The sequence below is a fragment of the Tinamus guttatus genome, unplaced genomic scaffold (genome assembly GCF_059628265.1).
Source record: "Tinamus guttatus ecotype Peru unplaced genomic scaffold, ASM5962826v1 Tinamus_guttatus_pri_ptg000169l, whole genome shotgun sequence".
In the NCBI taxonomy this organism is placed as follows: domain Eukaryota; kingdom Metazoa; phylum Chordata; class Aves; order Tinamiformes; family Tinamidae; genus Tinamus; species Tinamus guttatus.
Genome location: NW_028288703.1, coordinates 384039 through 401742, shown reverse-complemented (window position 1 = coordinate 401742; position 17704 = coordinate 384039). Strand labels below are relative to the sequence as shown.

At 38.5% G+C, this 17704-nt stretch overlaps 1 protein-coding gene across 2 annotated transcripts in view; it reads right to left on the bottom strand.

Moving 5' to 3' along the window:
• Window positions 1-1542: 1542 nt before the first annotated feature.
• FAM120A (family with sequence similarity 120 member A) overlaps window positions 1543-17704 on the bottom strand; it is a 49533-nt gene continuing 33371 nt past the window's right edge. Inside the window, exons 12-18 of one of the 2 annotated variants that reach the window (XM_088522867.1) lie at window positions 16814-16928; window positions 12746-12955; window positions 11842-12025; window positions 10803-10940; window positions 9115-9256; window positions 5800-5896; window positions 1543-3441 (exon numbers count right to left, since the gene is read on the bottom strand). In XM_088522867.1, coding sequence (XP_088378993.1) covers window positions 3130-3441; window positions 5800-5896; window positions 9115-9256; window positions 10803-10940; window positions 11842-12025; window positions 12746-12955; window positions 16814-16928 — 1198 coding nt within the window. In that variant the 3' untranslated portion in view covers window positions 1543-3129. The remainder of the gene's footprint in view (window positions 3442-5799; window positions 5897-9114; window positions 9257-10802; window positions 10941-11841; window positions 12026-12745; window positions 12956-16813; window positions 16929-17704) is intronic. The other variant, XM_088522868.1, reaches the window with a different exon arrangement.

Here is a 17704-nt window from a genome sequence, read left to right as displayed (position 1 = left end):
AAAAAGAGTTCTCATAACGTCATGCACAGCCGAGTGCATCTGCAGACATACAAAGGAGCGTGCCAAGGGTGTTCCTCAGGAGCACCAAGTCCACCTCATTGCTGGAGGAGCACAGGGTCCAGAGAAAACTTGACTCTTCAGAAGAGGATTACATTTTAAATATGTTATTCGCTGCAGAAAGTTGATCAAGACTAGTGCATTTGTGGCAGGGAGCCCAGGAATCCCTTCCCGTGTCACTCCCTGGCCCCCACTTTGCTCATGGTGCAGGACAGCACCTGTGTGTTGCTTCCCTCCAGTGCAGACACACAGGTATCACTCGCTTCCTCCTGCCCTGCTGCGCATACGGCCCATGCTCAGGCTCTGAGCACCCCACCACTAAGTCACCTATCACTCACTCCTGGCCGACCTGCCAGCTATTCTCAGTTGCTAACCTGGTATGATTTGCACAGAGAGGAAATAAATTCTGAAAAACATAAAGGCATCATATTAGAATTGGGCAAATAATTGATTTGCTGTATGTGCAAACACATACAGGATTTGGGTGGATGGATTTTCACACCCTGATTTCACATGAGAAGCTTTGCTGGCATGGTTACCACGCTGCCAGTGAGCGCTGCACTGGTAAAACCTCCCATGTATGTCAGTTACACCCAAGATTTTGCTGCTACTTCCATGCAAAGGTCTGGTTTATGCTACAGTTGTAGAACGTTGCTGGGAAAGAGGGCAGTTGCTAACTCGCCCCTTCAGCACAAGAAGCTGGATAGTCCTTCCAGAATAAACATAGGAAGGCACAAGTGATGAGCATGGGCAGGAAGGGACACCATCACGGCAGAGCTGGACAGCAGATCGCCCCACCAAGCTGCAGCAGCATGGGTGAAACTGCTGCTCTCCAGCGTGTTCCTTCTGCAGGGAGGAAGAACGATTGCTGCAAGAGGCACAGGACACAGCAGCGCTGCCATGACCTGCATCTACGGAGAGGGCACGGAGCTGTTAACACCACTCACCCAGACAGAACACGAGACGAGACACGCTCGGCCCAAGGCGGCTTTTACCACCTTGTGTCGGGCACCAGGGAACAGCTGAGGCCGGAGCCGGAGGCAGCGGAGGGTCAGGGTGCGCCTGGACAGCGCGGCGCCCTGCGGCATCGGCACGAGCCGTGACGGAGGAGAGAGGAGGAGCTGAGGTAGCGGCAGGTTGATCGCTGCAAACACCGCTGCTGCATCACTGCAACCACCCCTGTTGGTTGTTTTTTTTTTTTTTTCTTTTCAAAACAACTGCCCTTGTTATTTTGAATATTTGCATCATATTAACCATCTGTGCCTAAAAACGGACACCTGCAGCAGCTGCACTGAAGCCCGAAGCGTTACTCGGATCACGTGTGATGCTCCCCAGCGCCGGCAGTGGGTCCGTTTCATCCTCCTTCTCCACCTCCTGGGAGAACATCATGCAGTCTGCTAACTCAATCACTTCATTTGGGCATAGGAAAACTTTTATTTACAACATGTTAATTAAAAAAATACTTGACAAAAAAGGCATACAGTATTTTATACTAAAAGAATAAAGATTTTTATTAAGCACTGTAAGTTGCATTCAATAGCCTTCAAATACACCACACCACAATCCATCTACAACCAATCAAACCCAACAGTAGTTCATTCTTGCACAATCCATGAGTTGGGGCAGAACTCCCTTCAACTTACATTAAGATACCTACTTAGCTCTTGCGGGCAGGGAATGGGGAATTACACCTCATTTCTGATCACTAATGTGTGATGAAGAGCATCAGGAGAATTATATGAAAACGAATATAAAGAAATGATTCTGATTTTGAAGTACATTAAGTTTGGAAACACTAACAAAAACATCAAAATGATACAGGTATATTTGCTTATACTAAATTCTTGATGGGAAAGTTCTCAAGAACAAGCCATTTGTTTCCTGCTACAGAAGGGGGGTACTTTTTTTTTTTGAAGATCAAAGCTTTTTTTTTTTTTTTTGTTTTTCACAGAATTTCATATTTGCTAATATGAAGGCATAAAACAGCAACAGAGAACAATAATGCATACAGCAATGAGTACACCAGGGTAACGTTGATATTCAAAACGGCTAGATAATTTTTTTTTTAAGTTTTAGAATAAATGCAACAGAGGTCAATAATCACAAAATTTTAAGGTTAGAGCAAGATCAGTCAATGACTAAACATAGTTAACATCTTTTATAGGACTATTACTGATTATTAGCTTTTTGTTTTGCAAATGGGCACAGTACTTGTAAGAATGGAAGAAAGAGGACAATAACATGCATAATATTAACTACACACTTTAAAAATTATGAACCATGCAGAAGTTTAGCTCAAATAGTAGTACTAATGGTCTACGTCTGATTCAAAACCACATAGTTCATTGATCACGGATGCATGGTATTAGTCACAAAAAGTTTCAGAACACATTGTGTTTTTTGAAAGGTCATTTGCATCTTCTATGATTTCAAGTTATCTCCATTAAACTTGCTTGTAATGTATGTATGATGTATATTTAAAATCAGCAGAACTGCAATATTACTCTATAATTTTTAGTTTCGATAGTTTGCACATTTTAACACAAAAGAACCACATCAACGGTGATGAAATTTAAGAAAGAAAAAACTGTGGTTGTGCCTTTTTCCCCCCATAATCATGAAATCAAAGCCTTAAAGAAAGCTTTATTGTGACACAGTAATGCAAAATCAAATATAATGGCATACATATGGTGCCAAGTACTAAAAATTATATTTTAAGCTATATATACTTAAAGACTGCCAAAATTTGTTTTCTTTATACTTCAAAAAACAAAACTACAAGCTTTTGTCATAACCAGTTTAAACTTTATGTATACTTCATTTTAAGTGCGGGAGTCAAATGCTCTTCATTCTCTTTCTTTTTTGTTTTATTGTAGCATTTTGACTACAACTGGTTAAAACTAAAAATGTGTTGTTTAAATCTCTGACATCAAAGAGGGATCCGAATTTCCAAAGTCCTCATTTTTCTCTTACGGAAAGGAAAAAATGTACATAACTGTAGGCTCTCTTTCTTTCCAGATATTCCTAATCCTGACCCTTCCCAACATCCTTCACCCTCTATAAAAAATAAGTTTACTCTTCTTTTTTTAAGACAGTGGCCTCAAGAGTATCATCTTTATGGCAAACACTGTCTGCATTTAGTGCATTTAAGTGAGGATTTGTATTGCACATTTTAGAGTCATTACTCAAGGCACTTTCAGACTGATTGGAAGCCCTGATGTCTCCTGTATTCCCATTCATCTGGGAAGCTGGTTTTTCCTCATTCACAACTCCATTTTCGGCCAGGGATCCATCTGAAGACACAATTGAGGATTTAGATTCCTCTGATTTTGACTTAAGTTCTTTGGCTACTTCTTCTGCTGAAGCAGCATAAGGAGGTTTGCCCTATTTTTTGAAAAAAGAAGAAAATTACTAAAGAACCACTATATATCTGCAATCTGTTAAAGTGACACTATTAATAGGCAGCATGCAGTGTGTGGAAATACCATAGGTGAACACTGTATTGGCATATAGCGCTGAAATAAGAAGTGGCAGACAAAATTAACAGCACAGGTTAGCACAGAGGTGAAAGAATTTCAGTATTCCTGAGCGCTTTCTACTCATGCTGTCTTATATTCCCTTGGTTAACTGCACTAATTTACACTCTGATACTTATTTGTGATCTAGGAGCCACATAAAAGCCTGGAAATACCAAAGCTGAGAATCAATATACAGGTTAACTGCTTCTTTGTTCATAGACAATATAATTTAATGACATTACATATTATTCAAATACAAACCAAAGCTTATTTTCAGACAAATATTAAAGAAGTGCATTAAAGAAGTGCAAAAGTATCATGCAATCCTATCTATACTGGTCTATAGTTTTGAGATTAGGAAACTGACTTCATATAGGAAGCATATAGCAGGATCTCACAAGACTGAGCATAGCAATAAAAACCAGACTTATGTAGCAATAGATCCCATATTTAGCTTTTAAGTATCTGCAGGAATGAATACTAGCAGAAACACAGCAATTTTTAAACAACAAAATACAACAAGTAGGTTGGGCTGCTAAGCAGCAACGTAGTTATCAATCACACCTTTAAAGTCAAGTACTAAGAAATGACTAAGATGTGGACATCTTACCTCAAGCAGTAGCACAGTTTTGCAATATAATAATCTAAACTTTGACATACTAGAAACAGCTTGATTAATTCTTTTCTGAATTGCTAAAGGATTTTGCAGGGAAAATACTTAAAAGGGTTGTTGTCTAATATCGGCATCACACACTTGCTTCCCAGGAAATCACAAAGCAGCATTCTGTAGCAACGCTGCAGAGACGTGTGACTGGCCTAAGAGGCCAGCACATACTTAGCACAGGAGTAAATGTGTATTTTTTTAGGCTTTCCTACAAAGTGTTATTTTTTAGGTTAAATGTAAGCCTTTCCTTACAGGATCAAGAGCAAAAGATTTTATTTTGTTAAGAAATAGGCATTTCTTTCGATTTGCTGAGTACAACCTGCTATTTGCAATCATGTATCTCCAAACTTTACTCATATCAGCTCACAGTTATAAAGTCACTGGATTCTGTGGGGAGGATCTTACTTGGTGTGAACACGCACACTGGAGTCTGGCCCCATGTAAGCACTCTCCTTAACTGCCTAGGTTTGCAGAACAGCTAAGTACACCGTTGCCAGCTAATCTTAATTAGTTATTGAAATCTACCCTTTATGCATTAAGTTTCCCCAAGTTCTCCTTTGCCATATGCATTTGAATCCACTTTTTTCCTTTTCCTGTAATAGGAATGTAAACTATAAAATGAATCAATTATTGACTGATAATGGTAAAACTTTAATGAGCTCAGAAACTAATCTACAGAAAATATCACCATTTATCCTTCTTCTCCATAGCACAGGCACAATTTTAGATAAGCAACTTCAGACCACAGGTATTTACCATCTAGATTACATATAATTAATAAAAATATGAACGTCCAAACTAGCTTTCCGTTAAGTCTGCCTAAAAGTGCTCTCTGAGCTAGGTTTACATATGCAAAACTGCAGTGAGCCCAATGTACTTGGAAGCTCTTTCTCCAGGCTTCCTTAATATCATGTGTTGGAATATTTGGTAACTCTTCTATTTTAAGTGAAAGATTTAAAACTTTAAATACATAGGTAAATTTGCAGACATCATACAAATCCGTGTATATACAAATTTAACAGTAAGAGAAATGATGTGTTTAAATTTTTATACCTGGGAGACAGTGAGTTTTAGTGGAAGATACTGGCTCCCTCGCTGCCTTCCAGAGAACACTCCTCTTACTGTCTGATGCCCGCACATATTCCCCATCTCTTATACACTAGCTATACAACAAATTGCAAAGCCATATGACATACTTATTGGGAAAGTTTCCCATTTATTTAATACCTCCTTGTCCATTCTCCTTGGGACTTGCATTGACATTCACAACAGCAGGGTAGGAGGGGGAATAAAAGCTGCCAATTTATTCAACTTTGTATTTCTCTCATTATTTTCAATTCTCTCCTATTTTCATAGCTAGCTGGCACTGTGTAGGCGCTGCCTTCATGTAAGAATATATTTTTAAGCTTCTGTTTTTGTAACAAGTAGGCTGTATCGGTGAAAGAAACACTTTTATCTTTTAAAGTTGTGCTTATCAATATTAATTGGCCTGGAAGTGCATGCTATATGTACTAGCCTGTAAACCAGAGTGTTTTGAGGTCAAGCACACGGCTTTATTACCTGAATTGCTCCCTGGCTTTTATAACCTCTCCCATAGTACCTTCCACCTCTTCCAAAAGTTCTTATCACTGGAGTGGAAATAACTCCTCTAGGACGCCTGTAAGCATTGAGGAAAAGGAAGAAAGAAAAACACATATGAACTTTGTTTAGAAGTACTTCGAATTTTTATTTTGCTTAAGTATTTTATTTAGCTTTATTGTATAGTAACTAAAATCCCCCTTACTTTAAAGAAGCAATGTAATTAATCAATTCAGAACTACAGGGTTCTACTACTTGCAAGTGTACAAATTCTAGCAAAGCTTTTGTTTTCCTAGTAATAAAATGACTATTTCCATAGCTCATTTTTAGAAGAGAAATAAATGAGCATTTTCAAATTTTGCAAAAACATCTTTATAGTATCAAATTATTTTCAGACTTTAAAAGAAGAGATCAAAATAGTTCCATCTTAAAAAGAATGCACAAGCAATTTCAACCATTTACAAGGCAATTTCTCCCATTTAATAACACTTCCCATCAACCTTCCGTGCCAGACATAGAAGAAATCAGATAAAAGGAAGGAAGGAAAATACAAAATTGCTTTGGTCTTGATGGGAGAATATGAAGTGATCTAAGCACACAAGGAAAAAAAATGGAAGCTTCAGGCACATCTGACACATGTAGCAATTTATCAAGTTTGGAACATTTTCAAATGGAGGCTTTCAACCAGGACACATCAGGTGGTGGCTTTTCCATTTGATTCAATAAAGATTGGATAAGACCAAAATAAACTTTCAACTGAAACTATTTTAATGCAAACAAGTACAGAAACTTAACTTCCTTCACTATTTTGTCAAAGACTACTTCTCATATATAAAAGTGTTTTCCTTTTCTCTCCTGGAGACACAAACAGATTGCTCCAATTTTCCTCCAAATGCGCTGCCTGACACCCTGAGGTCGCAGTGCCACCACCGACCCCTCTGAAGCTCACAGGGAACAGGGCACCAGATGGTGCTCAGGTCCAGCTCTGCATCCAGCAGCTTCCAAGCTGCGTGGGCTGCAATTGCACAGTAGGCCATTCTGGCAGCAAATGACAGCTGCAATTCCCAACCATTTCTCATTTTCCATATAACTAATGTTTCATCACTTGACAATTCCCATATGCCAGTAAGGGCCCTGGGAGCTGATTTTGCAAAAAAACAGCCGAAGTTTTTGCTTAGTGCTGCTACTTTCTGCTGCTGTTACACTGTAACAACTAAGTTAAGTTGAACTGACTCAGTGGAGAAACACTGTTCTGTGCTAGGCAAGTCTTTCCACACACACTGCAAATTCCCACATACAGCAATAAGCACTTAAATAATAGAATTTAAAAGAAAAAAAGAAGACTAAAGGGGAAAAGAAGTGTATTTTAAATTCCAATTACCCTTGCTGCATTCTTTCTAAAGTTTACAACAAGTCTTTTTTTTTGACGCAATTATTTAAGTGGTTAGAGTACACTCTCCAGGGAGCTGAATAACGGATTTGTCCAACTCAGACTCACATTGTACCAGACACACTGACGGAACACAGCTAACACAGGCATACGGTATCATTTGTATATACCAGTAAGAACCCCAACTTTAATGTTACCAAGAGACGTGAGGGAATGGTGTGGGCAAGTCTGACATGATCTTTTTGGCTGAAAGTGATAAAAAATGAAAAAGAGGTGTGCAGAATTAGAAAATAAAGTGTAGAGATAAAGAAGTGTGCACTTTCTACTAAAGTGTTCTTTAGTAGCAAACAGCATCCACAGGCAGGGAACTCTATCTTTAAAACATGTTTTAGATGGTACACATTACGTGTTTCCCTATTTCATTTTTAGTAATGATCGATACTATCACTGCCTGTGGTAGTTTTTTCCTCTTTGAGTAACCTTAGTAACTCTAAATGTTTAACTTGGTAATTTAACTCTGTAGGATGTGACAGACACGAAGGTTTGATATTCAGAATTTTTCTGTCTTTTTGACGTGGTAACTTGCATTCAAACGTAACTGCCCAAAGGTAGCACCTCCAACAGTATAAAAATGTGAGACGCTATTTTCTAACACAAAAAGTACTACTGGAGAGCTGAATTTCTGCATCATAAACGTAGTTAACATGAGCAATAACACCCTTTCAGTGATATTACTGCTCCTAGGTAAGGAGGTCTCTTAATTTAGGGCTTGCCAGGGTTATTTCCTGATGACTGGTATTTTGCACAAATTCCTGTGTTTGCTTCTTCAGAAAATGGAGAAACTGCTATTCAAATAAGCCAATGGTATGTATAAATGTAAGACATGTGGGAGCCTGAAGGTGTCTCCTGATAGCATCAGTCATGATGCTTCAGACAACACCCTTGGTGAGGTTGCCATATAAATTACCTCAACCTTTTACAGAAACACTAGCACAGACAGTGGATTCGACTTAAGAAAATAAAGCCCCACAGATTCTGCTTTTAAGTTGGACTGATGAACAGGAGAATTTATAACCACGTACAAATCTAATTCAATTGGTGAAAAATGTTATTTTGTGCACTAAAACTGAAGAGTAAGATTAAAGTACTCAAAGGAACTCAGTGCCTCATCATATATCTTAGGTTAATCCACTGATTTCTGCTGCTATTCCAGAGTAACAGAGGTGTCCTGTACAGCTCGCTCCCCTTGAATTGCTGTTTGAAGTGTCTAAAACAGCAGTAGATGTCAATGTTTTAAGAACCAAATCTCATTTCAGAGTATAAAATGTTCCTGACTAAACTCGCTCCCTTTAAAATGTCAGTTTTCTTTCATCTTATACCAAGTCTACTTCCTGCTGCTGAACTTCATTGCTGCTGTTCTTACCTCTCCCTCTCCTGGTCTCCTTGCAGGACTTTAGGTCCCACCATTTCTTCACTTGGTCCAACATGAAGGGCATTCAAACAATTAATACTGACTTTAGCCTCAAGCTTCACAGCGCACACTTGATGAAATTAAAGGTTTCAGAGAAATTCACACATGTCAGACTTACTCTTTCAGACTGCTTCCTGGCTCAGGATGATAAGAATATACCTACCGTACTCCATTCCTTTAATACAGCTAAAGGCATAATACATGAATCACAGGGCAAATTTGGGAGTTGTCTACTGTAACCTAATTAAGAATGATAGATGGTTCTGTGATGTGCAGAATAATTAAAACCATGGAAAAGAAAGAAAACCTGAATGCAAAAATAGTCAGCAGACATAATACACCTATTGCATCCCAAAGGCACTGCATGCAATTTCTAACGCCCCTTCTTTTCCAAGCTCTACTTCTTTTCCAATCATATCTTCCAAGCTGCACTTACCCTCTTGCTGGTCCTCCAACAGAAACGACCTGCAGAGGAAATGGCCCTCTACCCCCTCGTCCACGTCTGCTTCCAGCCCAATGGCCGACTACAGTGCCGGCAATTTCAAGTTTCCCTCCCTGAGAAGGAATAGGTTGGACTCCTGCACATAAAAGCAAAACCAGAACTTGATATTCACAATCATTACATAGAAGTTACTAGTAAATGGAAACATGTTCCCTCAGGTTTTTTGATATATAATTTCCCTTCTCATTTTGTGATCACTCAGAACAACTGTAATTCCAGTAGCTTTTTTTTTTTTTAAATATTGTATATAGGAATTCAGAATTGGAAAGTGATTACTTGACAAACTTCAGTTTCAATAATTAAAAATACATGTTAGATCAGCATTGAGAAGCTGAAGTAAACTTTTTGCAAGCTATCTGAAGATTTTTTTTTTTTACCGCATTCTTAATGAAGACTTTTTGATAGTTAAAAAGCACTTTTTGCCGAACTCCAAATATCAGCATGACATACAAAGATTATTATTTCTGTGAAAAACCTATTTGGCAGAACTACCTGTATTAATGATAAGCTGTTATAAAAACACAATATTTAAACTGATCTCGGTGTAAAAGATAGGTTTACTCTTTCTCAAGAAAGCAGTAAAAAATATAATCATCCAAAAGACAAATGTAACTTCTATTAAGTTGTTCATTTTTCATCTGTTTCTTGCCTTTGAAAACAACATGAGGGCCTAATAGATATTTCAAAGTATTTCAAGGTAAGCACAATCAAGCCAGATGTTACTGGTAAGACTGTCAGCACTAAAAGAGTTGCAAAACAGCATCTATGCAGCCATGATTAGTCTTCAAACGTTAATACTAGGAACTAAATTACTGATTAAATTCAGAAAGGTTCATACTGCTCTGTACTAGCCTTTCAGCTTCAAATGATATTGTTCAGAGTGGCAATGTTATTCACACGATGAAGCATTAGAGGTACGTTTGCTCTTGAAAAGCTCAGAGGCCAAAAAAAAATCTAAATACATGGAAAAAAGAGTCTACCTTAAGTGAGTAATGAGAATTAAAAGTTTTCTGCTATCTCACCGGAAAAGAGAGTCTACCTTAAGTGAGTAATGAGAATTAAAAGTTTTCTGCTATCTCACCTTATATAAGAGAAAAGCAATGAACACAAATAAATAACTCTCATGCCTCTGTCCACACTGATGCAACACCAGTGAAAAAATGGATTAGCGGTAACACAAGAGTCAAGAATTTCCATACTGTGTACTTTTTTTTTTTCTCTCCAAAAAGCTCAATTGTTCTCCAGTTTTAGAAAATAGTTAGTACATTGAGGAAAAGTTCACTTGACTACAGAGCCCACCCTAACATTTTAAAGCACAGGAGATGGAACGCCCCATTAAATTTTAAAACTATCCTGTATTTGAACAAGGATTTTCTAGGCGTGTAAGAGACAGGTTGACACTGAGACCAGTTTGCCCAAGGGACCTAGGGAAAAGACTCTAGGAGAGCAGAGCAGACAGTGAGTGGTTTTTACAGCGACCTGAGAAGGCTCGAGAAGAGCGAGAGCTGGAGACAGTTAGGGAGAAGGGGAAATGGGCAGTCAGTAGAAAGCCTCAGACCAAACCATAAAGTGAAGGAAGCTGTTGCCAGAAGCTCTAAGAAAAGGGTTTGGGGTATAATTACCGCCCTGAAACTTGCTAGTCCTGTTGCTGTCATTGCCAGAGAAGGCTCCGGAGTGTCCTGCTGCTGCTGCCACCCGGAAGGCCCGGTAAGCGCCTGTGGCTACTGTTTCCCCATAAGGGCCTCCGAAGCCATAGACTCCTGTTAGACCCAGGGTAAAGAAAGACAGGGGAGAAGCGGTGAGGGGGCCAGGCACGTGGGAGTTCCCCTAGCAGAGAAGCTGCTGCCCCCGTCCTGCCAGGGCCACGCGGAGCCCCCCGGCCGCGCGCGGCCTCCGCAGCGGCACAGCCCCACCTCGGAGAAGGCCCCGCGAGGGCTCTGCGTGACGAGGGGGCCTCCTCCACGCGGGCAAGCCTTGGGGTTGCAACAGGAGCCCTAACTTGGATGGCGGAATTAGCACTGGAACGTGCTTGTAGCAGTTTTTTTGGCTGCAAGCTTCAATGGCTACAGTTGTGGCACCCCGAGAACGCCTTGCTCTACATGCCCAATATTAATACACATATCTGAGGGTATGGTTATGAAGGAAATGAATCTAGGAACAGGCTGGAATGGTTTATTCAGTGACCTCCAGTACGTACACTCACTCAAGGTGCCAATAGTTAAGTGACTGTAGCAAAATAAAGAGGGATGGGGAGGAAGAAAGGTTGTCATCAACCCTGGCAGTTAAACTGTGCCTGTTAATTAAGGCATTTTGAATATTTATAGACATAAACTTTTAAAGTAAAGTGCAGTGCAAATAAGAGCTTTGTCATATCGTTCAGTGTTGACCCACTCCTCTTTTTACTTTTTCATACAATAGCTGTAAAACTATTTGATCTGGCACAGCTACTAAAAATCCAGATGGCAATACGCAGCAACACAACACATTCTGCATTGCTAGGCTGTCGCTAATAAAAGCTACAACAAAATGCAGTGATTGGCACACAACAGGCTAACCACTTATTTTTATGTATTTTTCCTATGAAATTAAACAAGCAGATGATTTTACAGTTTTACGGCATGAAAGACAAGATGTGTATCATGTTGCTGTCCCATCACTTACCAGCAAAGCCTCTCCCCCTGCCCTGAGGTGGTGGGACTGGCCCAAAGTGTCGAGGATACATAGAAGCTGGATAGAAAGGCATGGCAGGTGGAGGCGGGAAAGGGAGAGGATGGTTCTGCCTGGAGAAATTTAATCCTTCTAGGATGCTCTGACGCATCTTTTCAACCTTGGCTGCCTGCTCAGCCTATGAATAAAGAGAAGGTCACAAACAGATGTTAGAATTCTGATTTCAATTGCGTAAATAATATTTACACAACAGATTCAAAGAGGAAAGTTAAAGAACAAAGATGGATAGTGAGAACAACTTTCCTAAGGCTAGTTATTCATAAAACTAGTTTCCTGTTTCTATAACTAGTTATAGAACATTTATTATTACAGGGTAATAACTTTTTATTGTAACTAAGCCATATGATTTATTTGTACTTTCAAGATGGCTGTAAGAAACATGAAGAGATTTCAAACTTAAGGAACACAAAAATGACTTTGTTGTGGGTAAAGAAAGAAGTTTTCTTTCTTTGTAAAGCCATCGCAGCTTAGTCCTTTGTGACCACAATGCCATCTTGATGCAAAAAAGTGGCATTACTTGCATGAAGGAGCAGGGAGTTTTCAGCTAAGCAGCTCATTACATCGTTATTGCATTCAAGCTTCCATTTCCAGAGAGGATCAAAATGAAAGCAAAGAAAAAAATTACATCAGTTTACCTTTTATAAAATCTACTAAAATGCCATCTCAACCAGCAAGAAAGAGACTTAGAGAGCTGACAAATACCAACTATGCACCTTTCATTTCCTTTTCAAGTAGAGAGATAATACATTAAGTAAATAATGACTGATAAATCACACCTAACACTCAGGAAAATTTATGACACTTGATATTTGCTTATAACATCCTAAAAACCACACACCTGACCATCACAGAGGTCAATGAGAGGAACTTTCTCCCGGCTTGCTTTGATGAGCTTGGTCTGGAATAATTTTCCATCAAAGTACATCCACGGACAGCAGTGCTCCCATGGAATTGGCTGTCCGCAGGCATCATTTGCAAAAAGCGCCATATCGACACCGCTCATAAATAAAGCAGACAGCTGAATTCCTCGGGGATCAAGATTCTCAATCTGTTAAAAAAATATGCAAGTTTAGCAGTGTAATAATGAGAAGTCATACAAAATAATTCCAATAGGCACATTATTTTCAAAATTCATGAAAACAAAGCAAATTTAAGAAGTTTTCCAAACTTTTTATGCTTTGTTGCCTCTTCGACTAGCAGAGTGCCATATAATCTATCACATGTATAGGCAAAACTGCAACACTCAAAGATGCTGGTTCCATCCATCTGTTCTAGAGGTGAGAGAAAATTCCAAAATTCTGTTGCCTCAAATAGAAAACATATGAAATGATATCTAGTATTTAATATTTGAATTCAATTCATCATCAAGGAGCCAGTAAATTCAAAGGAAAAGAGTATACATCTTGAAACTGTGGCTTTTTTTTTTCAGTGTGTAAAACACATACGATGCATGTTTCAGCTACACTAAGATCATTCATAAACATGCAGTACATTTTTCCCATCGATGCTAAAGCATACCACAGCAACAGGAGCTTTTAAGACATTTATAGAAAAACACCTGCAGGAAAATTCATTAAAATAAGATAATTTCTTCCAAACAATCTTGCACTTCTGAGATCTTTTTAGGAAGCTTCAGGAATGAACTCAATGAGAACATTCCAGCTTTCTTCCCACATATCACATTTCCCTTCCAACTCCTTTATAACAGAATTTCAATTTGCTTTTTCAGAATTTCCAATGTTAGAATGTGGCTCCTATTAACAAAGTATTGTTTTTTTTTATCAATGCAAGAGCTTTATTTAGAATTCAGTATAGATATGCAAAGGTAGAATTATATCATGAATAAGAGCTCATGGTGGAAACAAAAAGAATTTGCTTGCAGCAAATATTTTAAACTTAGAAACAAGAAAAATAACACTAGTATTTGCCATTATGTTTTAAAAGTACCAGTCCTTTCTTGGGAACATTTTCAAGACTTCGGTATTAAATTTTAAAATTAAACTACATTACCTTCCTTATGCTTAAGAAACCTGTAAGATCCGAAAGACTATCCAGATCATTTTGCAGATATGCAGCTGGGTTCAAACTCAGCTGCTCTTTCTGTCTGACTTCAACAAAAAGAGAAGCAGCTGCTTCATATGAAGACAGTAACAACATTGCATGAAATATTGCATCTTTCAATTAACCAACAAATATTAGGGAAATGGTCCATAAAATTCTCCATGTGTGATTTAAAAATAAAACTTGGAAAACAATTTCTACTAAACAAAAATGCTTGTATCCTGTTTATCACTTGCCTCGCCTCAGCCTTTCGTTTTTTGGTTGGAATTCAAAAAAAAAATTATCTGTGAATTCCTTTCTTAGATCTCTAAATCCAGCAACTTTCACGTTGGCTTTCCTCCTCTTTTCATCAAACCTGAAGATAGAGGCAAGACTATTTACTTGATAACTCCTGTAGATACCTTCTCCAAAATCTGTACCCTTCGATGTTATTTGCTTGCTGTGTTGAGTTTTGAAAGTGGATGTTGAAGTAGCTGATGCACAGATGTTCTTTGACATATCCAGCCCTACCTATACCCATAGGTGCAATTATTCGGCTTAAAGACATCAAGGTAGATGCCTGGTACCGTTCTCTGAGACTTCTAAAGCTGCTCTCCTCCTACTCCGAGTCCAACATCCGTCACCTCAGAGAAGCATAAACGTATTTCTTCTTAGCAGGCAGGGTATCCCCCTCTCAGTTTGGTCCCTGGATAAAGGTTGGCCACGTGCTTCCCTGAAGACAAAGCACTGCTCCTCAGACAGCGCAGAAAACCACCTTGTACTTAGAGCCACCATCCCTGGGATTCTGAAAGCCCAATAAGCAGCTGGTGTTTCCATTGTGAATGTCTATGAAACATCTGCAAGGGGAGTTCAAACGTCTTGGCAATTCTCCTGATGGACTGCATTTAGGCTCCCTTCAACAGATTATCAGTAGATGAGTACACAGAGATGTTGTTCTCAGGAGTCTGATATGCCTGTAATCCACATGAACAGCAATCCAGCCTTAAGTGCTGACACAAACAAGCATCTGGCAAGAATTCATCCTGTGTTTGTTGTAGCTTTGTGTTGGGTTTCTTCCTTTTATGAATAATGAAAGGCAAGAGTAATTCCTTCCCGCTGGATTTTTTTTGAACTTCTAGTATTCATTCTTTGATGTATGGAGAGAAGAGGAGGATTTATTTTTTCTGTTAAACTCTGCCATTAAGATTCGTAAAATGTAAATTCTCTTTCCAAGTGACGAAGTCAAATAGCTTCTTAAACGGATTCAGTTATTTTCTTTCTCTTAAATTTATTAGGAAATCTGTGCCTAAGAGCTGGGATTCCACATGCAGGTTCATTTAGTTTATAAATTCAGTCCAAGAAGTCCTTGACAGAGTGCTACCTGCGAGAGTGATGCTGTCTGCCATCCACAGATGAGAAACCAGTCAGCTGCTGGTTTTGAGAATGCTCTTGTTGACTAGCTTTTAGCAGCAAACTACTCCCTAGAAAAAGCTGGTAGCTGATACCTGCACGACCTTAATTGCCACTGCTTCTGCAGAAGCACTGCTGGGATTGCTGCTTTGTCCGTGCCCCTTCTGTACTGTGTAGGTGTGAACACGAACCAAGTTGAAAAAAGGGACCTTTTTCTCCTTGCCAATTTGATTAAAGACAGCACATGTCCATGCGCTGCTGGAGCAGAATTAGTTACAAGACTTTCCTAATTTTAGCCATCCACATTATATATAAGAACCTGAAAGACCATCCGAAATGCCTTCTTCAAGACTGAGGGTAGAGGATGAAGAGGTGACCAGCATTTCCGTTCCCTTGATATGTTGATCATTGGTGCAGACAGGAGATACCATCAACACCTTACGGCTATTCACTCCTCATAAATCAACTGCCTCCCACAGTTTCCAGTTAACCACTGATCTTTGGCTATGCAGAATTTGGAATATGTGTAAAAATACATGTAAAATTATTTCCATTCAAAAAAACTGCTTCAAATGAAAGACTAAATTATACCATTCTTGATTCAGAGTACAGAACTTCATGGTAGATTTCAGAAAAAAAAAATATCTAAGGGTAAACAATGCAAAATTAAACTCAAATTTTCTGTGTATTTTAATCCAAAGATTAGAAGAGGAAATTCCCCTGTGAACATGTGAAGGCTGGTTGGCAAAATACTGCAGAGTAAGAGGATGTTGCACAGGTTGAGATGCACTCTATGCTTAACAGTAGGAAACTGCACTAAATTCTATCACCTAACTAGTTGTATTAACTTCACATAATACTACTGTATTAGAAAAAAAAATACAAAACTTAATTATTTAAATTTTCAAAATCCTCAGAACAATTAAATCTACAATTCTCTAAACATTAATAAACTGTTTCCCCTTCTCCTGCATTTTTCCATTCAAGGTTATGCAAGTCTCATTTCCTTACCTGAAACACAAACTATAATTCTTTTTAAAATGCTGAACCATGGAAAAATACCAAAGTCAGTATATAAAGAATTTTAATGGAAACATTTCTTTTAAACTTCCAAGAGACAGTTACTTAGGAAAGGAGAAGAAAAAGTGTGCAAGGAAAATATCTTAAAATTTTACCTATCGATCAAATCAGTGAAACAGAACTAATTAATGGTCTTTGCCACACTTAAAAATACACACACACACACATATACAGTGAAACAGAACTAATTAATGGTCTTTGCCACACTTAAAAATACACACACACACACATATATATATATATATATGTTTTGAAAGCATATATAAATATCTAAGGTTTTTAGTGAGACAGCGTATGCATATGACCTGGTATAGTTAACAGTGTGCATCAGTTAGGAATAGATCTTTCAGTTATGGAAGTCAGAGTTAAGAGTTACCTTGAGTTCCTGAAGCTGGTCAGGCTCATAGAGCTTTGGAGACAACGCTTGGGCAAGAAAAGCATCAAGTTCTTGGCGACGAAGTATACGAACCCCTGGCCACTGTACCATATACCTACAGAGGAAGCCAAGAATTATTTACATCCTTATTTTAACTGCTAGATTAAGTGGTATTTTATATGATCAGAAGTCACCAGGATGCAGGAGAGTACAGGCTTAATTGAAAAGCCAAACCTCTAAACAGAGTTAGAGCCTTTTTTTTTTTTTTTTTTTTTAAGATCACATAGAAGTGCTGCTGGCTGTGAATCAGTTAAATAATTCACACTAGAACAGTCCACTTCCAGTGAAGAAATGGAGGACAGCTCACCAAAACAGAATGTAAACCCAAAATGGATTATGGTACATACAAAAATAAAATAATGGTCTAATGGTCTAACTAATCTAAACTAATGGTCTAAAAACTAAAGACTAATGGAAGGACTAATGGAGCATGTTTTTCGCATCATTCAAAAATGATCTAGTCAGCGAATTTTACGCTTGTCATTCCAAGCAAGTGCTGAGTAAAACTTTACATCTTAACTATCATTAATCTGTATAAGTTACATGTCACAGGAAAGAAACCTGTTATACAAAGGAATGTGAAGTTCTGCTTTGTTTAAGACACCACTTGGTCTTTGTATACTTACTGTTCTATGAGGAAAAAGAAAACAGAGCTTTAGTGCTCACAGGGCAGGAGAAAGTAAAGTAGAACCAAAGACAAAATTTATCAGTCTTAAAATGGCTTTAATTTTTTTCTGCACCATATATTAACCTTCGCTTCTGTCAGATTTATAAGCAATAATATCAAAACTATCAGCCCTTTCCAAAAGGTAAGAAGCTCTCAATTCTTAG